The following is a 21,970-nucleotide window of genomic DNA, read 5'->3' as shown; positions in this document are numbered from 1 at the left end:
AGTCCTGAGGACCTGAGTAGGACTGTGATTGCCGCCTACGACCCTGAGAGGGCCAAGGAGACAGCGGCTGTGAAGGGAAAATACCATCCCTTTGCAATGTTACCACATTGAATGGGATTCGATTGATTGTCCAGTCCCTGTTCGTTGTGATCAGAATTGATAAGCGAGAGGAATAGTGTCAAGTCTAGCAAATGCCTTTTGTCTCGGATTCCTAAATTCAACGAGTACCGTTTCCAAAGCCAGAAATTGGACAGCGCTGCGGAGTGAAAATACGCCTGGTGCCGATGTGACATGTCATGGAAATAATGCGTTTGAAACATCTACGGAGTCAGCAAAAGACCCAAATAGGAATGTGCTTACTAGCAACAAAGATTGGTTGACTCTATTACTAGTACAAATGCTCAAGGTACCGCTGAGCTCTGGATTCCCACCAAACTCCTCGCTACAAAATTGTTGCATCATGACTCCCGAGTCCTCAAAGCAGGGCCATCGGTGAAAGGACCGGCATCCGTTCGTTTCCAGATACAGACAGACTGTTCATCCTTCTTACTAGATTCGGAAGACTCTCCCAGTTGTACTCGTCTTTCCAGGTGTTGTCCCGCTTAGCTTGCAAGATTTGTTCGTACAGTTTGGCCATTTCCTGGCTATCCCACATACCTTCCCTTCGCTTCATTCTCCAAAGAATATCAATGATTCTCGTTTCTAGTTCCTCGTCTTCGCAAAAGGCACAAATGTACGATAGCGAAGGCACAGCGTCAGCAGCCAACGAAAATGTCGGTCTGGACACTGCTGTCTTGGAAAGCAGAAGCTCTTCCGCCATATCCACCAAGCCACATAAATCTCCCTTGGCTGCATTTTTCATTTCGCAAGGTGAATCATAGGCGTTGAAAACTTCCCAAGTCTTTTTTGAAAATCGGAGCGACTTTAATTCTTCTTCGTCTTCCGGGTTGAGACGTTCCGAGAGGCCTTCCTGGAACGCGTCGAAGCGGGCGCCCCAAATGTTGAATTGCGTCTCAGCCTCTTCCCACTCGGCTTTCCTTGAACTGATGGACTCGGGCGAGCCCTTGCTGCTAGCTTCGGAGGGACAGACTTTACATGTGGAAGCATCGCTACAGGGCCATGGCTCCTCAAACGCCTCGGCGAACCTCACTTCCACAAGATGGAGCTGGTAACGTGCTTCCGAGACGTTGATGAATGGTTTTGTTTGGTCCTTGTCTTCTTCCTGTACGAAGAAGGACAAATCGGGCACAACATGATCTTCGATGAGCATCGAGGCGTCCACTCCCATGCATGAAAACATGCCAGCGATGTCGCATAGTTGATTAAAGTGTTTATCAACCGTCTCGGCAAGGCATTTGTCGTAACCAGAAACCGAATCTGGGTCTCGCCGATGTGCAACCGCCGCTTGATGAATCGATTCGAGCACCTTCGCACCGGACCTCAGATGTTGAACGGCTTTATCAAACTGGCCTCTGACGATCTCATAACATACAAAGATTAGGCAGCAGATGAGAGTGATTCGAATATTGACAGGTGACGGATCAGCCATGATCTGTATGGCTTCTGCAACGGCTTTTCGGTAATGTCTCGATGCCAAATCGCTCAGCGCTAAGGCATTGTCGGCACCCTGCATACCGTAGAACGGGTCTTCCAGAAACGCCCTGTGAGCGACACCGAGAGCGACGACGGCGTGCTTGACCGAGTCTGAGTAGTAACCGAGAGGGAGAATATAGTTGCTCCAAAGTTTAGCCAGCGGCGTGGAGGCGCCGAAATCTGGCACTGTACAATTGTGTACATGATGGAACATTGTTCTCTCCATTTCCGTGCCCGAAATGTCCCAGTTGATAGGTGGTGTGAGATGCATCACCGATGTCTTGTGTCGTTGCGTCAGCATCCATACGGCGGCGGGAGAGGCGCTGGTCGATCTCTTGGGCTGAGGAGTGTTCGGATTCGCGTATCCATCGCACTTGTGCTTATCCTTCCTGCACCTTTTGCAGGTGGGCTTTTCCTCATCGCATTTTACATGTCGAACTCTGGCGAGGGGTCAGCTTACTTTTGATAACGGGAGCCACATGATCTCAGGAAGAGCCAAAAGTGAAGTATGAGAAGAGGCGAAATGGCCTTACTTGCTATATCAATAGGAAATTCCGGTGTCAGTGGAATCAATTCTCAGCAAACTAAAGTGGCATCAGTGTTGTCACCAACCATGTCAGACATCCAGTCCTAACCTTTGACGCGCTCGCCCTAGTCCGCTTGGGCTTCTTTGGCGCAGGACCCACAGAGAAGACACCTGTCCCCGGAATATGAGTATCCAATGGCATTGTTAATGAGTGAGCCCTATATGTACGGAGATTTATCAGACAAATCAAGCTCAGAGTATGGACGGAGCTGGTGGCAGCTGTCTGACCCGAAGCATCGGTGAAAGGAGCTTTCGGCCAACGGGTTCGCGGGGACCAAGACAGGGTATACGCCAAGCGTATCCCTTTGGGCAGCGTCCACTATATAAAGCCAAGTGTTGAATGGCGCCTCCGCGCGCCCCTCGGCCGCCGAAAACCGAACCCGGCACCCTGGTTTGTTCTGCGACGTCAGCCTCTTCGTCAGGAACGACAGTTAATTTGGCGCTAGAGTTTAGTCTTTTACGATACAGCCAATCAGATGGCTCCGTAAAAAACTATTACCCGAAATTTATGGGTTCTCGAGGATGAGACGGTTCGAGGTTCCAGCAAATTGTCTGAGCTCAACGGAAGAAGAATGCCTAGTTGCTGATTCACACGGCGACGCCGAAGAAAAATGAAGTGCTTCTTTCAGCCCTACCCGGGTCTCTTGCGTTTTAAAGGTCGCGGAATTTGTAGTTGTTTTAACCCTATTGGTCTGTACGACTTCTTGAAGCAGTCCATTACATCTACCGCTAGCTGAAAGAGGCTGGCCCCCTTGTTCTAGACGTTTTGCACAACACTTCCATCACAATGTCCCCGCTTAGGACACTCCAGGGCGTCAAACCCTGGTCATTGTACGGAGTACTAGGTACGCATAGACACAACATGGGTTGTGTATAGAGGGAGAATCGGTACACAATGTGGAATTTAATGCTTGGGCAATTCGACTGCCTTTTAATGACCTTTCGTATTCTAGCGCCGCATTGTTTAGCAAGCCACAATGTTGCCGAGTTTAATTCCCGCTCTAGCGAAGCTTTTTGAATCTGGAGTGTTAAATAGCCAACACGAGAACTGTGACTCCACCGCTATTCTTAGGTGGTAGGGGGAAATGTCAGGTCTAGCTTGTAGCATAACCCTAGATGCCTGACTAGTGGCTCGGAGGTAGGTACCCACCTTGAGCGGCTGCCAGGATAATTAGTAGTCAAGCATCGCTGCGATCCGATCGTAGTCACCAAGTGATGAGCATTGATGCTCTGTGGTTTTCTCCTCCTCGAGGGAAAACACTCAAAGCATGCCTTTCCCTTCAGTAGCTCATTCTCGAGATCTACAATCATCGTATGACTCAACTGTCCAGCGCTGGTGATTAACATATATCCACCTCAATTCCGATCGACATACGTTAAGATGTGCGTTGAATTATATGGTGAGGTACAAAAGCATGAGTCATGCAGTTTCGGCTCCTGGAACAGCAAAAGATTTTCCGTCGATATAGTTTAGGCCGATCTGGTCGTAAAGGATACGGCGCGTACACCTTATTGGATAAGGTAAAGATTTCATCGTTAACTGATGGAGTATTAAGACACCCCGCACACCCCACGCCAGGAAACATTAATGAGACTCTGAGCAGCACAGTAGTGACCCCAATTTACTGGTAGAAACACTGTCAGAAACACCTACCGAACAGCCTCTGGACTGCAAGGAGCTGGAATGGAAAATGTCCTGTCCGCTTGACTATGACTCCTTCGGTAGCTTCGCCGCCTCCCGCGAAACCAATGTCTCGATGTAACGTTAACCCACGAAGAAATAGGCCATGTTGCAGATTATAGAAATGGGCACCGAAGGGAAGTATTGAGTACACCGGCCACGTCATGTTGAAGTGAAATTTGAATCACATGCTATGGGCACACAGCGAGCCTTGCGGTTCAACCCAGCAATCATAGAAACGTCATCCAGAAACTGCTGCGGTGTCACCAAGGGCCACTCCCGGCTAATCCACACGTCAGACTCGATACCACGCGCCCTATCTGTGAGATGGTTGCGTGTTTCTGTTCCAGCTGTCAACTTGGACATGGTACAGACAAAAGTTCCCCTGAACAGGGTCAGGGTATCAATGCCTAGTCAAATATGTGATTGTGAGTCTAGAAAGGCATCTTTATACTATGGGGTTACTGGCTTTTGGACAAGTTACAATGATTTTTGAGTTTTCGAACATCATTACGAGGTTGTCAGTTAAGACAGAATGAACTATTATTACTAGAGTTCTATTTTTTTCCCTCTTCTTTTTATTGAATTCCGCTCCTTTGCAGCAACATTCAATCAAAGTGATGTTGCGATGGGCCGGCAGCGTCAGTGGAAAAGCTGCCGGGGTGTCCTGTCGGCGAAATAGAAATGGTTCGTAAAGCCGATTTCTGTTGCCAGATGAAATCCCGGCACTACCAACATAGTTTAGACGTAAACGTTTGCTTCGACTTTCTATTCTAGGGGGTCACAGGGGTATTTTGTTCGATGAAACACGTATTCACAGTAGTCCCTGGATGGCACTAACTGCTATTGGAGCAAGTCATTCCTGGAGACAGAGTTACTTGTGGTGGTTTCGCTGCTGCCTAATTTTTGACAAGATTTAGGGTTGCTTACCAGGGATGTGCCTCTTTAAAACATCAAATCACAATTCGGGCGTAATGCGTAAAGATCATGAACGCGTACTTGAAACACTATTATGTTGCAACGCATCTTCTCAATCCTACTGGCCCTGACTCGATTTAGCTCGCCGATAGAGACTATACAATGGATATCATACACTGCCTCCTGTTTATTACCAATGGTTCCCGGTCGAGCTAGCCAGCGGCAATCGAGCGCTTGCCGGATATGCTACCGAATAGGAGTCTACGAAGTCGGGGTTCCAATGGAGTCTAGATCGAGCCCGTCCGGTGATAGCCTCTTGTAGCGGTTAGTAGATGGTCTGACCAAGGATGTAATCGGCACTTCGATGCCGTATTGAGGAGATTATGATGCTTTGGAGATCGTTCTAATTAGTGACTTCTCGATGATTAACGAGGCCTCCTACTGTGGCACCCCACTACACTAAAGAGACGTCGCCAAAGCTCCAATCAAGCCAGTCTTGCACAGCCCCTCCCATACATACGATGTGGGCATTGTGCAAGGCTTTTTTTGCGCTGTAGCCAATCGGCAATGATCAAACAATTGCCCAGATTCTTTCCGCACCTGTTCCGTTTACATTTTGGGAGCCTCAGGTCATCGCAATCTCAAGTCTATGCTGCTGGTTATGCTCAATCATATTGCGGGCTCTTCATACGAGGTTTTGCAGCCGTGGCAGAGTGTCCCTGAGTGACAGAATGATCAACCGTGATAAGACAGACCATATCATTGACAGAGCCACAATCATACAGCTGAGATGGCGTCTCCTAGGAAACATGAGAATTGTGTGCTTCAACTACTTCGGAACATTCGGAGCGTTTTGTCATGTCTGGCCAAATCCATATGCGTTTCCGACGTGTATGTAAAAAATGTCACCATGTATTCGAACCTAACGGCCGCTCCGAAGCACCAAATGGGGCACACACGTGTACAAGTCCTCGCCCGCCCCGATCGCCGCCGCCGGCAACCACAACCCCGAGGTAAGAATTCTTTGCGGCCTACACATTTGGCTGGAGGAGAAACGGTGATAGAGAAGAAAAGAACGCGATGCTGATAGTTCCAAGTCTTTCTCGTGATTCACCTCAGTCAGGTTCTGCCAACCAGGTTCACGCTGGATCTTAACAGATGTTCTCGGAATCTGAAATCCAACATTATCCTCGCTGCAAACAATGCCGAAGAGACAATGCCGAAGAGACAATCAAAAGGTTCCTGGTGTGCCTAGCACAACTTTGAAGCGGGCTAACATGTTTCAACAGCAGTGCATACCAATCCCCATTGTTTGGGCCAAGACGAGATGCCATCATTGCATTATGCACGACTATTCCTGTTCCCAGAATTCTGTCGATCGCGATGGATCCATTCACTTTCAGCAAGTCTCTTTGACGGATGAAAAAGAAGCTACGGCGCCCCAACCATCGGCTAAGTGGAAGTTCAGCATGTTTCCAGGCCGTCTCTCCAGCGACTGGCTGCCCAAGTATCAGACAGTAGAGCCTCGTTCGACACAGTTTGGACTCGCAGTAGAATGTTCTTCAAACTTGCATCGTAGAGAACAGCCACAGATGGCCACACCTTGGCTTGAACCCTCAAGGGATCTCGAAACAACGACCTGGGTGCTCTCTGAATCTCCAGAGACGTACGAGTCGGTCTTGATCGGTGGAACACCAGACGGGAAAAACCTGTCAAAGATTCCAAACATTGACAAAGTAGCCGGATCCAAGGGTCTCTCCGGTTTTGGACCACTGGAAAAGTCTCCAAAAACTGTCCTTTTTAGGTCCTTGATTGAGCAAGGGTGGTGCTCACAATATCCGACTTCTCAACCTAACTGGTATAGCCATCTAGGAGTTGATGATACCATAGAGTCCTTTCCCCAACTGTCCGATTGCCTTGACGCGCTTTCTAAAACTATGGGTGTTGTTTCGTACAGATTATTGCGGCAACGTCTCGAGGCTGTACGTATAACCCGAACGATGGAAGCTTCCACGGAAGCGCGAGCCAACATCATAGGGCGAATGCTCAACGAACAACCAGAGCACAAGCGCAACGAGCTAGAGCAACATATAAGGATCGGAAGAAGATGGCTTGATCTCGTCAATGAATTTGGAAGCCAAGAAATACTGCTGCTTGGATGGTGTTCCATTCAAGCGCGGAGGTCAGTTCTGACTCCAGATGAATTCGAAGATCTAGGCTGGATCGACTTGGACCACATCGACATCTCGTTAATAGTGGAAGAAGGGAATGACGAAGCTTTCGAGATTTTCAAGAGAATTCTGCTGCATCCCTGGTTCCAGGTCAGGGATACTTGCAGCCGGCTTGATGGTCTCTGTGACTTGATTCATCAGTTCATGCAGCGCACTAGTCAGTCAGAACGCAGCCTGTCCGAGATACAAGAGGAATCTCTCAAGACAATCTGTGGGAACAGACTTTCCACCACAATAGGATTCGACAAGGATGGTCTATCCATTGCTGCGGACATTGTTCACCGTATACGCAGCACGTTTTCGGCGACCAGGTGTTGGTGCGATGTGTGTCCATCATCGGTGGGAAGTTAGACAGGCTTACTCAATTATCAAACTTTAGGGATCTGAACCCAAGATAGACAACCATTCATCCAGGCCACACAAAGATCCCTACGGATAAAGGCGTAATCCTGTTCGACCCTCTTTAAGACAAGTAGAGGCAATCACGATTCAAGGTATAGCGTAGCCTCCTTTGCTGGCTCCACATCTTCAGTCTCGTGCTTGCCTCTTTTCTTGCAGTGACCCGTTGTTTTAAACATCATTAGTAGGCTGTCCATACCAAATCCCAGAGGCTTGAGTCAAACCAAATACCAGCGGCCCCCGATACCTACAACACTGCAAAGTGCGAACTTGAAATGCTTACACTCTTAGGTTCACGATATTTGTATCCCTAATTAGGTAGGCCCTTTAGAGAACGCACATTCATACATCAGCATTACCGTTAACAACGTAGCCGCAGTTCAATATACAACATCTGACTCCCAACCTCCTCAAAGCTGGCACACCGGGCGACTCGCCCCTCCGATTATCTCGCTTTACTGATCCATGTAAAACTATTAGTAATACCCAAAACAAGCGCACTTATCAGCTTAGACTCTTAGGCGAAAATCAACCTGTTAGGAAGATTGTTTATCCTCACGTGCCTTCTGGCTCTTTGGATTCAGACCGCCTTTTTTGTTTTTTTGTTTTTTTTTTTTTCCCCTTGGCCTGCTTAGCACAAAGCCAATCCAGCGACCTCAACAGACATGAGCCACGAACCAAGCACACCAGTAAACGGCAGCCCAAATTTGTAGAATTATTACCAACAATTTTGCTTCAAATATGCATGGCATCTCATAACTGGAGACTGACTATTAGTCAAAGGCTTGATTGAGATATTCATGACCCGTATTCCTCATGTCGCACAATAACCAGAAGAGGTGTGTTATAGAGGTTAATCTTTACGATCACTACAGAACATACCACGGTTGAGAGCCGAGCATCTATTAGGAGCATGCATCAGACTCTTTTGTTCTGCTGATTGTCCAGTTAGACTAATATTAAAAGATCTCAATAGGCGTCCAATTACTTATCAGCCTCAGAAGAACGCATACTCAGTTTAACAAGGTCGGAGACAAGCAAGGTAGGCCACATATAATTCTACATGTAACCAAAGACTGCGAGAAGTATGTGCCAGTATATTTCTTTCTTTCATGTGTAAATGATCTTCTACATTGGTGTAATATTTCTGACTTCTTCGGGGTTCATCTTGGAGACTTTCTACCATCCATCACCATATCTCTCTAAAGCCGCGTATAGTAGGTTGAGCCTGATTGATCTTCAACAAGGTTGGAAATTGTGGTAACCGTCGGATTTTCCAGGTTGAAATGGCTCTGTGGCCGCTCGACTGCTGGCTGCCGATTGCAAGGCCTCATGTGGCCAGGGAACCTCAACTACCCATGTGACGAGCCTCTGGTAGGAATAGGTCTCTTCCGCCCACTCCAATCCTCCTCTTTACCTTTTCCTCTTACACAGACAACATGACTTCGACCAGACTTTGAGATAACGTCCCACACCCACTTCTGGGCACCCCCCACATTTGGGCACCCCATTTACACCAAAAACGCCGTTTTTCGAAATTCTATATTAAACTAACTACTATACTTACTAAGAAAAGAAAATATATATAAACTATGTTAAGTATAATTATAGCCATCTAATTTTTTATAAAGGTTTAAATATAATAATAGTTATAATATAGAAGTTTAAAACTAAAAGCTTTAAAATGTTAGTAGATACTAGTAACTGTTACGGCCAGCTAACTGACAGTGGGTTTGTGTTAACAGTAAGCCAGGGATTGAGAGTAGTAACAGTCGTTCCGTGGTCCTGGTCGAATAGATCGTAGATCTTCAAAGGGCTTGGTGATCAGTCAAGGCCTCAACAAGAGTCGTAGAGTAGTCGTCACTTAGGTATAGCTGAAAGTACCGGTTAGGGTAATCACGAAGTTGATTGCTGAAGAACTAGGAAAGGTAGGACTCGAGAGGACTCGAGTCCCAACTATATACAAGTCTGGTTCCATGCTGAACACTTCCTGATCCTGGGGGACCGACACCCAGGACGTCGGTCCATCGCCATGGACCGCCCTTGGCACCGTCGGTCCTGTCCCAGGACCGCTTATCGTCCGTCGGTCCTGCTTATCGTCACGTGACCTGTATCCTAGTTCTTCCGTTCCGTGGGGGTTGTTACGACGTAACGGCTGACGGCCGTCCCTATAACCGCTGAGCCCCTGCGGGGTCGTCGTCAGTGGTCTGTTAACTGTCGGGTCGTAACAGTAACTTACTAGTATTCCTTAACATTAGAAAAATATATTTTCGCTCATATATACTTATTTAAAAAATCTAGGAAATTAATATTTATACTTATTAAAAGTATATAATTATATCTAAAAGAGATTTAAAAGTACTACTTTAGTAAATATAGTATAATTAAGGGTTAAAATTCTATAATAGAAACTTTTCTTAAGGGAAATTTTAAAATATTATTCTAAGCTTAAAGAATTTTTTACTAAGTATAAGAATATATAAATCTACTATATCTTACTTAAAAATTCTAATCATATTAGTTAAATATCTCTACCTATTTTATATATTAAGATATAGGCTAGGTAAATTAGTATTATAAATGTTAAACCTTGAATTTATAATACTTATTATCAATAATACTAGTATATAGCTACTTAAGTATTATAATTAAGTCTTAATCTATTTAACATATATTTATTCTCTTTAATAAGTAAAGTATTTAGTTTAATATAGAATTTCGAAAAACGGCGTTTTTGGTGTAAATGGGGTGCCCAAATGTGGGGGGTGCCCAGAAGTGGGTGTGGGACGTTAGGTCATTGTATGGGTGTCCCTGTGATCCCAGCCAAATTGTCACATCACCAGTTACTTAGCGGTACGCCCGTCAAGTGACTTTCGCTCGTGGACCAGGGCGAAAGAGCTTCTTAAACGAAATGGGCAGTGTCATGGCCATTCTCGCAGATGCAGAGGCCCATAGGGGAGCCAGTATTGTCAGCGCCACACCAGCCGCCGCCCTTGCCTGCCTTAGAGCAATTGGATGGGCAGCTGCTTGAGCGTGGACAGCTGACGACACAAAAGTATTGCTGGTTCGGCTGACGAATACCGAGACAGCGGGGTGTGCCAAAGGGACACGCTCCTTGCCAGCTTTTCGGGCAATTTGCGTTGGAGTTTGTTTGGCCCGTTACCAACATGGGCATGAGTGAAGTGAAGGCAAACAAGACTGTGGAAAGTTGCATTTTGACTGTCGTTGTCGCCGAAGCTTGCTTGATGGAATATTGGTATAAACGAGTGAAGAGCTGTTGGCAGATCCTCACTCATGCTTCTCAAGATACGTCAGGCCTTGACTACTTAAAGACCGCAGCTTTTGCTCGACTACCGGTATCACAAGCCTCATGTAAGTGCTTTATGACCCGTTGAGGAGAGATGAGATCACCCAGTGGTCCAAGCTGGGCATGCACGAGTCGTAGTAGCGTGTACAATATAGTTAAAACCCACCTCCTGAGCATATTGGAACTTTATTTTCTCGACTCGACGTTTCTGGAAATTTACGGGATATAATTTTCCTATTTCAGAGTCGCATGGTAATTTTTGCCGGCCTAACACTAGTACACACATCGCAGAAAACGCTAGATGTGTTCCAAGACTGGTTACTTGAGTGCGCCCACAATTACTACCTGAAAATTTGATTATGCATGTTACCCGAACAATCCATTAATTAGTCGGCAACAATTCAGGGGCGAAAATAAAAGGTTCCTGGAATGTGCCATGCACAACTTCTGAGAGCTTGGCACACTATCATAGGTCTAGTGCACCGTCGCAGACGGATATCTTGTGATTGACAAAAGTGCATAACTTCAAGAGTCTCGGTTAGCACCACAACCCTTGGTGCTCCTGACCGACATAGTATATCTGGAGGAAGGCATCCAGTATTAGGAGTCGAGTGTGATATGAATTCCGTTACATTTGTGACTAACCTGAACCTTATTGAAGCCCAGGTGAGCTTTCGAGATTTGGTAGAGGAAGTATAAGCAATGCCAGAAATCCAGCAAATATGCATTTAGTTAGGGCTAAGTGAAGACGTCAACGCTTTTTCTGAAGGTAGACATACAATGTTTTGAAGAGAATGCGACATTTCGAGTGGGATGGAAAGAAACATATCAACTATAATTGATGTAGTTTGAATTCGTTTACGGACAAACTTATTGCAATAGCCGACTATGGAGTGAAGTGACTATCTTGCCACCTGGCTAGCCGGCCGTCACAAATAGAAGCGGAGCAGCAGTCTCACTCCCACAAGAGACGGGCAGCCTGGAGATGCATCTTTCTCTTCTGACCAATCACTTCCACTGAAACCAAGCCCAAAACTAGAACTATTGTCAGAAACTTACCAGTCTTGAAATCCTTCCATTTCATACGGCTACACTGTGATACCATCGGATACACACATAAATGACAGATAATAACCTTTCCGAATGGTAGTCCACTACTCAATCCTGTATGGACCCTTAGCCATCTTAGCACTCTGCTTTCATCACCGGTGATACGCTCCTTACAACCATAGGTCCATTATACTGAGATGTAGCTCTTTATTCATCATTCAAGACTTTACCATTGATCCCAGATTCACGTGCATCCTCAGTAGAAGCTCTAAGATGGCGTGAGATCTAGTTAGTGAACCTGGAGAAAACTTGAGGCTTTGATACACGCTCATGAAGCGCGGGTATTTCTCAATGCCAGGAATCCTTACAAATAAGCTCTGGCACATTAGGACTTTATCTACCCTTTTCATGTACACGTCCACATTCTCTAAGTTTCACATCTACATTTTTGTTCCCTGTGCGATTTGTAGTGATAACTCTACCTATTACTTCGTTGTACGTGGACGACTCTCTCGCCTACTTTTCCATTGTACCTCTCATCCTTTGTTCTCTGCCGCTTTAGTAGTTTATGGCAGTAGGTGCTTTTTATGCAAACGGCATATAGGTGACATGTAACGACAAGAAGTCAGATGCCAGCTGTACGTCATCAGCATTTATATGCATAAACTGTAAGCTTCGTAGACAGGCAAAGTTTTAGTCATCAGAGAGAGCCAAACGCTATCTGACAAGCTTCCCAAACGAGATTTAGACTGGTTGGTTATGTGAATCTAGATGCTGACTGTATCATTGCAAAGAAAGTCAGTTAGTATAGGCCGATATGAAAATAATCATCTTTACTGTGCTCGGAATGTTAATGCTCAGTACTGTGCCGGCATCGATCTGAGTTAGTGCAGGTACAGGCAGAGCCCTTCTCTGATAGGATGGTTCAGACGATCCTCAGTCCATAATTCCCGAAACAGGATTGAAAGATTGCCAAAAATCCCTCAGCACTCTATGAAGTTGGAACCCGAGGCTACCTAGGTACCTGGCAGGGAAATCCTGAACGACGTCCGGCATATGAAGGGTTCTAATACCTGAAGTATTTGCAGGCGAAAAGCCAATCCTGCGAATTTATGTATCGAAGTTCATCAAGCCAAAGCATGCTATGGGGGCCCAATGCGATATTTTGTGAAGGATCGTTGCCACTGATGGCATGATATCACTGATTGGCCTATTCATCAATATTTTTGAAAGCTAGCACTAGCATCCGTCAATTCTTAAGCTACCGACTGTGAACCAGCTTGAGGGTTGTAAACCATGTCGAGGTGGAACAGCTTCCAGACAGCAATTGGCCTGCAGCCCACGTTGGACGATATCCGCTGTGTAGTCACTGCATTTATCTCCCTGCCACACCGAATATCAAATACGAGCTGGAATCCCAACTTGAACATGATCAAATGTCTGTCGCGTGCTTTTGCCCAGCCTCGGTCCAACCAGGGCGGACTCAGTGGTACCATCACCTGCACGACGTATCGCACGGCCAGGGGTGTGTCCCCTCTTTTCCGGAATGAACCCCGGCCGCAATAGCTCGATAAAGTCTCTGGGCCGATATCTGTGGCGTACGAGAGCTCTTTGGTCCAACGGCTATATCGGACAAACAGTGTGTTCCCACACAGAAAGCTTAATGGGGGAACACCTGCGGTAGCGTCAGGCCCCAGAGATCAGCACCAACCGTATTACCTCCAGCATCCCTGTCAGTTCCCCCGCGTCTTGCCCCATATCGGAAGGCAACGCCGACCACGGGCAACCCGGGGGAACTGCGGGGAGATTGGGCACAGGTGAAGATGGCTGCAGGTGATGGAGGAACGACAGTCAATATCTGGTTGTGGTGTGGGTGACATCCCTCCACCTGCGTGGTATTACTGATGATATTCCCAATATTAGCATGACCTCATGCCGAAAACCACATGTGATAGTAGCTCTGTGAGGGGATGAGCAAGTACACCTTTTTCTTAGAAGCTAGCTGTTTAGGTACTACCAAGAGTAGTTGAGAGCGCCAATGAGCTGCAGTTTACAGCTTCAATCACACGGGCAACATGATTCGAACCAACAAGAAAACGTAGCTGTCCTGCATCCCCCATCCCGACTCCTACCCTCTTTACCGTGGGGCCTCTACCCTCTCGCAGAAAGCTTGTGGTCGTTCTCCTTCTGCATGCACCTAGCTGTCCCCATATTCTTCTCATAACGAATTGGACGCTGCATCTTCGTGTTTACAACAACCCCTTGAAGCGTCTCTCGTTTCACCATCTCCCAATCCAGTTCATATCACAATCGCTTAGCCAGTTCTTCTTGGTATAGAAAGAGCAACAAACACCAAGATGAAGAATCTTTTTGGTCTTGTCGCCGGCTTGGTAGTGCTCGCGCGTGGTGCGGTAGCGGCGCAGAACTGTGCTGGCGTGGCCGTCACCGCGATCCCCTCGTGCGCGCAGGGCTGTTTTCTCGAGGGCGCGTCCTTTGTCGGTTGTGATGGCCTCGACTTTGGCTGTCAATGCGGGAAGGAAGCGGCCCTTTACGCTGCCATTGAGCCCTGTGTTGCTACAGGATGTCCTGCCGCTTCGTTCCAAGCCGTTATCAACGGTGCTTCAGCAGGTGAGTTAGGTGTTCACTTGTCTCTATGAGCCCACCTTCACCTCTCAACTATTCGTCCATTCTCCTCTTACATTAATATTGTGATCTCTATCTCAAGGTTCACTCTTTAAATAATGATATCCGAACTAATATGTGGTAAAGTGTGCGGATGTGCTGGTGCAGGCGTGGGCGGCGGCTCGACGATTTCTGGATCCTTCGTGTCGGCCATCTCTGGTTCGGTCTCTGGAATTGGATCGTCCCCAGCGACGGTGATTGCGACTCCCTCAGTAGGCGCTTGGGGGTCATCTGCGTCACCGACACAAGGTGGCGGTGATGGCGGATGGAACCCGCCTCCGACGAGGACCCCGTTCTCAACATCGACCCCGGTCAATGCTGCCGGCCGCCAGTCAAGCTCCGGTCTCAGCTGGCTTACAGTGACGATTGCCGTAACAATCTTCGCAGCAGTGATGCCTTGAGAAAGACAACGTGGAATCAAATGATCCCAAAAGGCTGTTCGTTTGGAAAATCGAACGCTCTGAACGAGAGAGGAAATCTCTTTATCGATTCTTAACTTCTAAATACGACATTACTTGCACCACGATTTATGGACGGATATACCCAGAGGCCGGCGACCTACATACTCAGCCCGACTCTTCTTCTACCGGCGGACCTCAGCAATTGACCGACGAGACTATTATCTTTCAAGCAAGACGTACACCCGAACCTGGCAACTTAGGGATGGAACTTTCCACAGTGGCTCACACCAGAGGGTCAATTGACCATCAACTGTTTGCGAGAGGTTGGTCTGCCGGGATACTTGGGGTCCATCGCGGATTGGGTTCATGGCTTAATCCTAATTATAGAACTTTCACATTGCGGGCCATCGAACATGTTTCGTTCAGGCTTTTATGCGTGAGCAAAGCTTCTTATGTGGCTTTGCTTACACGCTCCCACTCATTTAATGATTAGATCAAGACTTTAATGCAAAAACATCAGACATACACACTTGTCACGAAGAAACAGATCATCCACGCCCTGTCAAAGTAAGTCTATCGATGAAGTAAGAGCCTTAATCAAGGTGCTTAAGAGAACCCTGAAGATGAATCAGTGAAGACGTGCCATATACGATGGTGTGCCTTGATAGCCAGCCTTAGTTCCTTGGTCGGTGAATTTGGCCACAGCTGCCCTGGTGATGGTCAGCAGCGGAGACAATCACATTGAAGAAGGTGATGATGATGATGTGGATAGTACTCTTAATGCTTCTGATCACTGTCATAGGTGTCTAGTATGAAGTAATTCTTAAGAGCTTGTCCTGAATCTTGCAACTCTATCCAAGACTTGCAGTCTACCGGGCCAGTCCTTTTGCACCTATCTATCCCGACCAAATGCAGTCAGCCAAGAGGGCGACAATCTTCCTAGAGTGGTGCCAAGTATACCATACAAGTGATTTCACGCTGATTATATTAGGGTCCTTGAATGAACCTACTTTTTTAGTTGACGGAAAGAAAACGTCTTTGTCACTCCCTAGCCATTAAAACACGCCTAGTGCCAAGTAAGAAGCGGATAAGTCCTAATGTCAGGGAACTCTCTACTATTTTGACCTAAGTGACGTTTCGGAAGCTCTAGAATACGACTTTGTGGCATTATCCAACAAGGTCAGTGGGTAAGAGCCATCTATTAACCTATGACACACAGCACTCCGTGCAATTGTCATCGTTTAAAAGAAGAATCGGATGAAATATGGGACCGAAAATACCCTACAAACTTTCCCTTTGTACAGAAATGTCTAGCACACTTCCTTGCCGCTTCGAGGCGGAAAGAAATCAGGTAACTCCACAGTCACCCGCTCCATTTGGAAGCATTCACAAGCCGGCGTCGCCCACAACATCCGGCCGACGACACGCGTGCCTTTCTTGAAGAATGCCATGCCGTTCGCTATTGACATGCGGTATTTCAGTCCCGGAATGCGAAAGGCCACGGCGTGTCTCAACTCTGCTAAGGGCACGAAGGCTGCCGTGCGGAAGAGAGACGTCACACTACAGAACGTACAAGTAATTGCGGTGATGCAATCATACGGAAAACAGTGCATGGTACCATAGCGAGCACCATAGAGGGCGAGGCGACTCTCCGAAAACCCCGGTGCTATGCTCGACAGCGTCATGACGTCCGCAAGCCACCGGGCCCCGGTTTCCCCTTCTATATCCCAGTGTTTGGTGTACAGATCGTCATATCGCTGCTTCAAAACATTCTTCAACTTTTCGAATTGCTCGCTCTCTTTTAATTGCGATACAATAAAGCTGGCGTCTTCGCCATATAACCTGGTTCCCAGAGTGGCAATAAAAGCTGGCAGATCTGGGCCGGTGAAACGCAGAGTCAACATGGCGCACCTCGCAAAGTCAAGTAAGGCATCAGTATGCCACGCTTCGTCTTTTACGACGTGAATGGTGGCCACGAAGCCGATGCGCTGAAAGTGAGCTGTTACCCTGTTCTTCAGTTCGTCCACGACTATTTCTTGGGTAAACGACGGCTCATGTTCCTCTTCGCCAAGCTCCCACGTCCAATAATCATGGTATGTTGTGTTTATCAGTCCCCGTGGATCCTTGCTCAGACGAAGGTCTTCCATCTTCACGACGGGCGTAATTAACAGAGGGCTGTAATCTTTGGCAAGTAGACACTCTCGAGCCGTCCGCCGGAACTCTTGCCAAAACTCCATCTCAAGGGGTCTCTCTCTGGCGCCCACGACAATGCCCCTCAATCCATGCATGAAGTCCATCCGATCTCGACAGCCGCGATGTGACAGTGTCACAAAGGCATGTGCGAAATTGGTTCGCTTGAGATCTTTGACCTTCAGCAATGGGCCTAGGCCGATAGGCCAATCTACGCTGTTACCACGCATGAGGTGCCAGTAATGTTCTGCGTAGTGGTGAACTGTAGGAAACTTGCTCAGTTCCGCGTCGGAAACTTCCCGCAATTTTCTCAAGAATACTGCATCGTCCGTGTCGCTGGACAGTGTGTAATCGGAAATCATTGTTCTCGTACGTTCGCTCCTGGTAAGCTCCATCGCTGTCCACATGCGTGAGTACCATTTGGCTCTGCAGATGCCGATCACAGCCGTAACCCGATCTTCAGCAGTCGCGCCATAATACAAATTTGATACCATGCCAGGAGTTATATCGTCCAAGTGGAAAATAACATGATCTGCTTTACTGAACACGTTGTGGATAGAAATTAAGATTCTGGTTTTAAGACTGTTGTTCCACTGGGGGACGCTGAAGTAGTCGTGCCAGAACTCCCATTCCCCGGTTTGAACGCTCTTTTGAAACCCTTCAAAGATCTTGATTGGAACGTCTGAGACAACGTCTATGGCCTCGCGACATTGTGGAGAGTGCATGCCTTGCTGTTGGGCCTTTGAAACGTGGGTGTTCCAGACGTGAGAAACTGCTGCGAAGGCTATTCCGTCTTGGCTAATACATTTCAAGTGTCGGTCAAATAGTGAGACTCTGCGACCCGATGGCAAATCGACGGCTTTGCTACATGTCAAATCACCAGAAGAAGGTCCATTTTGAACGGTGAAAGTACGGATAAGAGCGTCGTCATCGAAGGACTTGCCGCAGGACAAGCAGTAGAGGCTGGATGGGTCGCGTTCAACCCAGAATGTTGTGAGATCCACTGTTATTGGGTCTATTGAAGCCATGATACTGGGCTTGATCTTGTATTGCTTCGGAAACACTTCTAGTTGACGTGGCGTGGTGAGGGATTTTGTCTAAAGAGAGCGCCAAGAGAATGATGTTGAAGGGAAAATGCGACGAAAGAAGGGAACACAGCATTGGTCACGCCGCTGAGGTAAATAGAGGCTGCATGCGTCCCACTTTCACTTCTCGTACAACACTCCGTTTTGGCTATAATAGGAAAGGAAGCTGACGCCCGGGTCCGAACCACTTCGCTAGAGGTATTGCGCACAAGCGATGTTAAAGAGTGTGGCTATTACTACGGTTGACTTCATCAATGATACTGGAGCATCATGTGTAGGTTGCTTCGGGCCTCAGAAAATGTCACCTACCAGTTAGTTAGTGTAACCGCCAGCAACTATGACAAGAGAGGTGCAAGAATTTATATAGAAGAAAACACCTTGATCCCTTAAGCTTTAATTTCAAGCCTAAATACTCACTTCTCTCGCATCGCCCGAGATTGAGGAGTAGAACCTGTCCCGAGAATCTAGTTGTAGAGATTTGCAGATGAACCCCCATTGTCAAAGCCGATTAAAAGGTAACGAAATTTTACCCCACTTGAAGAGCTTTTGACTGAAAGGAAGCAAGTTGTATTCCTAATTGCAGATTGAACAAGACAGTAACAATCCTAGGATCACATCTTTAGGCCTTCCTTTTCCGCCGCGGGCTTCTGCTCTTCTACCGAAAGTATATTGCCAGTTGTTTCGATTTCACCACCAAGATCCTCAAATGACTTAACAAATAGCTCTCTAGGCATCGGCGCAGGCCTCTTACGCCGTTCTATATCCTCAAGTTTCGAGTACAAGGGGCCGGGCGGCAACTTCTCTCTCGCCTCATCCGTTACGCTAATATACGTAGCCCAAGACGCTATTTGCCGCTGCACGTGTTCGCTGAAGAACCCTTCATCTTCAACATCTTCCTCAAAGCCATACAAAATGCCGGGTTTTCTTTTAGCTGTATATTCGAGACTTTCAGGCATTCTCGCATCGCCAGAAGGCTCTTTTTCTCGTCGAATACACGCGGCGTTGTAGGTTGTCTCTTCGGGAAACCCGTCTGTAAATCGCATCCCCTGCACCATAATGTCGATGCTAGCCGCAGCCGCGCGCTGTTCTATGTTACTGCGGAAGTAAGAGTTTGGGCTCTGGCAGGCTGCTTCCCACTGTGAACGAGATGGCCGGACATCAAGTTCATCGAAGAGATCTCGGTAATTGGCGACGATGCATGCGATAGCACACTGGTTCCGGAGATCGGTACGCCTCCATGCAAGCTCTCTCAAAGTTTCTCGATGTGGCCATTGCGGATACCAGAAGATTTCCGGTAATAGATGACCGGGAGTAAATGTGGTAATGCGACTCAAGTCGTTGTTCATAATGAAGCGCGCATTAACAGCTTGTCGGAGGTATTCGATTTCATCTTCATCGAAATCCTCATCCATGCACATATCCAGCCACCTTGCAAAAGCCGTATGATGCAGGGCTCCACGCATGAGGGCTGAAATCTCCCCAGAAACTCTTTTAGGACGACGCAGCCGTGAATATCGATCAATGTTACCGTCCCAGGCAGCCATGAGGATCAAGATATCCTTATTTATGGGGGCCAAGTCTCTTGGGAGTGGGCTGCATAGTAAGTCGGCAAACTTACTATCAATTCGGCTAGAGCCAAGTAGACGCTCCGGGCACCATTCTAAATCCAAATTACCATCTTCTAGGATATCGAAGTAGTGGTGATAATCCTCATCTCTGTATTCATCATTGACAGATGTACGAAACTCAAGTGATGATCGCACGGCAGTATCACAATTAAGGAATGCTCCGGCACTCGGGTGTTCAAGATGAACTGTCCGTGTGTAGTCATCCATGACCCTGTATTTAATATCTTGCGCCATGATAGATTCGAAGATGGAAGTTGATTTGCTATTATCCCTAGCTTCCTCTGCAATTGAAACGTCTGGCAAGATGTCGAGTTCATTATAGAGCGTGGTGTAGCCGGCAACAGCGCAAGCGCGTCCGACATGATACCGCATGTCGGGGTACCGAAGAGCAAGCTCCCGGTATACGTCTTCCGTGGCGAGATCTGGGTACCAGATACAATACGGTTTGACGCTATCCGAAATCATTTCTGGTATGAAGTTACTCATTATAAGCCGGGCGTTGCGCGCTCTGGCAAACACAGCGTTTTCCGGCTTGGAACAAAGTTGGGTTACCTCGGGGGACCTGGCAAAATTCTCGTGGTGTCGGATGCCTCGAATAGAGCAGCGCAACTTGTCGTCAGATGCAGGGAGATGGCCACCTACACCTCGAGGCAGTTTTTCACCCCAGAATGCTTTGGCAAGCAACGTCCCCACGGGGTCACTAAGCCATTCCGGGACGTAACTATCGGGACGTACTGCCGCTGACGATGAGGTGGTAAACCAGAGGGGGTTGTATAGGCTTCTTGTGGTTACACACTTTCGCTGTCGTCGAGTGTTTTTAATCCTATGATTAAAAACACTACGGGAGAAACGGTGTAACATCACTGAAGTCGCGAATGATGCGACATAGAAATGTGGTGGAGCGCGACAGTATAAAGAAAGTGACATTGTGGAAAGGACTTAACACATGACAAAAAATCAAACTTCAAGCAAACTTGCGAAAAAAGCAGAAGTTTATCTGTCGGCTGGTATGAGTGTTGATGAGCAGCACACAAGTTAGATAATAAGGCAAAGAACAAAACGCTTCCTCCAATGAAAATTAGCCGAACGGCACGGGGCCGAATTTTTCAAGGGCCCCCTGTTCTTGGTAGAATTAAGCTTCCCGTTTTATCTTGGGTATGGAGGTGCTTTGCTTTGCCGACGTGCCGGACCCTCGACATAGGTAATTAAGTAGTATGCCGAATCAGCTAAGGGGCTAAACCTTTTCCTGAAATTTTGTCCAAAGTTCAATTTTTGCCCATTTGTGGAGACGACCCAAGTGAAAATGAAACTCGTTGCGATGAGAAGGACAATAACGAGGAAGAGTGTGATAAACGAGGACGAAATTTGTAGTCACGGGCAACTACAGAAAATTAGAGCAGATGTCAGAGTAGCGAGCGAAATTCGTTGCGAAGAGTGTTGGACTTTTACGGCCCTATTAAAGGTGTTCGAAATAATGAAAACAGGTAGCTGCAGGAGAAGTTCTAGGGAGGACGTTTCCATATGAAAATGAAATATCCCGAAATCTCTCAAAATTGACTTCAATAGCGGTTTCCCAACTGTCACATCATTTTATGCAGACTACTTTGGGGCAGGTTCCCCTAGTACAGACAAAGCTGCAGAGATGTTTGTAGTTGTCGTCCGTAACGCCCGCAATTGGACATCCCTTTCGCGTTCTTGGTGTATTCGAGCACTCAAGACACTGACAAGCCGTTGCGGGCAGTATCCATACACACAGCTGAAGTCGTAAAGACTCTGTAAGTCACCATTGAGACGGTAGGGAGACGCTGTACCTGAAACGAAAACAGGGCCTGTGGCAATGGTGGGAGAGATCTTAGTAGTTCGTAGATGTCGTCGCAGACACAGAAGCATCACTAGTGACCGCACCGCCGTCGGCTGCGGTTGGATAGACAGCGGGTGTAACAGTCGTTGACGTTATAACACTACCAGTTGCCTTTGGCGGCGGTACCCACTCAGGGTGGAGGCAGGCGCGAGATAACTTAGGATTCTGTCTTTGTGACTCGGCAACTTCAGCACTGTATCCTAACACGGTACCAACAATATAGGTGCGTTTAGATGCCTCGTAGTAAGCACTTATGTTCCCGGCGTTCACATTACCGGTGCCAACCACCCAGGAGATCTCATTGGCTCTGTTAACAGCAAGGTATCTTGCTGTAAAGTCATCCTGTAGAGCAACTGAA

The 21,970-nt window shown here is 47.3% G+C and overlaps 6 protein-coding genes across 6 annotated transcripts; 2 read left to right on the top strand and 4 right to left on the bottom strand.

Moving 5' to 3' along the window:
* Nucleotides 1-475: 475 nt before the first annotated feature.
* CTRU02_210688 (C6 zinc finger domain protein) lies at nucleotides 476-1,894 on the bottom strand (the record flags this gene model as incomplete). Its single annotated transcript, XM_036722061.1, has 1 exon — nucleotides 476-1,894. The coding sequence occupies one exon, from the start codon at nucleotides 1,892-1,894 to the stop codon at nucleotides 476-478; it is 1,419 nt and encodes a 472-aa protein (XP_036586434.1).
* A 4,086-nt stretch (nucleotides 1,895-5,980) lies between these two features.
* Nucleotides 5,981-7,360, top strand: CTRU02_210687 (uncharacterized protein; the record flags this gene model as incomplete). The annotated part of the gene is made up of 2 exons (XM_036722063.1): nucleotides 5,981-6,016; nucleotides 6,068-7,360. 2 exons carry the CDS (start codon nucleotides 5,981-5,983, stop codon nucleotides 7,358-7,360), a joined length of 1,329 nt encoding a protein of 442 aa, XP_036586435.1.
* A 2,950-nt stretch (nucleotides 7,361-10,310) lies between these two features.
* Nucleotides 10,311-10,622, bottom strand: CTRU02_210686 (CAD1 protein; the record flags this gene model as incomplete). The annotated part of the gene is made up of 1 exon (XM_036722064.1): nucleotides 10,311-10,622. The coding sequence occupies one exon, from the start codon at nucleotides 10,620-10,622 to the stop codon at nucleotides 10,311-10,313; it is 312 nt and encodes a 103-aa protein (XP_036586436.1).
* A 3,500-nt stretch (nucleotides 10,623-14,122) lies between these two features.
* Nucleotides 14,123-14,848, top strand: CTRU02_210685 (CFEM domain-containing protein; the record flags this gene model as incomplete). The annotated part of the gene is made up of 2 exons (XM_070205492.1): nucleotides 14,123-14,393; nucleotides 14,535-14,848. 2 exons carry the CDS (start codon nucleotides 14,123-14,125, stop codon nucleotides 14,846-14,848), a joined length of 585 nt encoding a protein of 194 aa, XP_070060735.1.
* A 1,310-nt stretch (nucleotides 14,849-16,158) lies between these two features.
* Nucleotides 16,159-18,066, bottom strand: CTRU02_210684 (uncharacterized protein; the record flags this gene model as incomplete). The annotated part of the gene is made up of 1 exon (XM_036722066.1): nucleotides 16,159-18,066. The coding sequence occupies one exon, from the start codon at nucleotides 18,064-18,066 to the stop codon at nucleotides 16,159-16,161; it is 1,908 nt and encodes a 635-aa protein (XP_036586438.1).
* Nucleotides 18,067-18,734: 668 nt separating this feature from the next.
* CTRU02_210683 (uncharacterized protein) lies at nucleotides 18,735-20,612 on the bottom strand (the record flags this gene model as incomplete). The annotated part of the gene is made up of 1 exon (XM_036722067.1): nucleotides 18,735-20,612. The coding sequence occupies one exon, from the start codon at nucleotides 20,610-20,612 to the stop codon at nucleotides 18,735-18,737; it is 1,878 nt and encodes a 625-aa protein (XP_036586439.1).
* Between the last annotated feature and the right edge of the window lie 1,358 nt (nucleotides 20,613-21,970).

This window comes from Colletotrichum truncatum (genome assembly GCF_014235925.2).
Source record: "Colletotrichum truncatum strain CMES1059 chromosome Unknown Contig_0007, whole genome shotgun sequence".
Taxonomy (NCBI): domain Eukaryota; kingdom Fungi; phylum Ascomycota; class Sordariomycetes; order Glomerellales; family Glomerellaceae; genus Colletotrichum; species Colletotrichum truncatum.
This window is presented reverse-complemented; position numbering and strand designations above follow the sequence as displayed.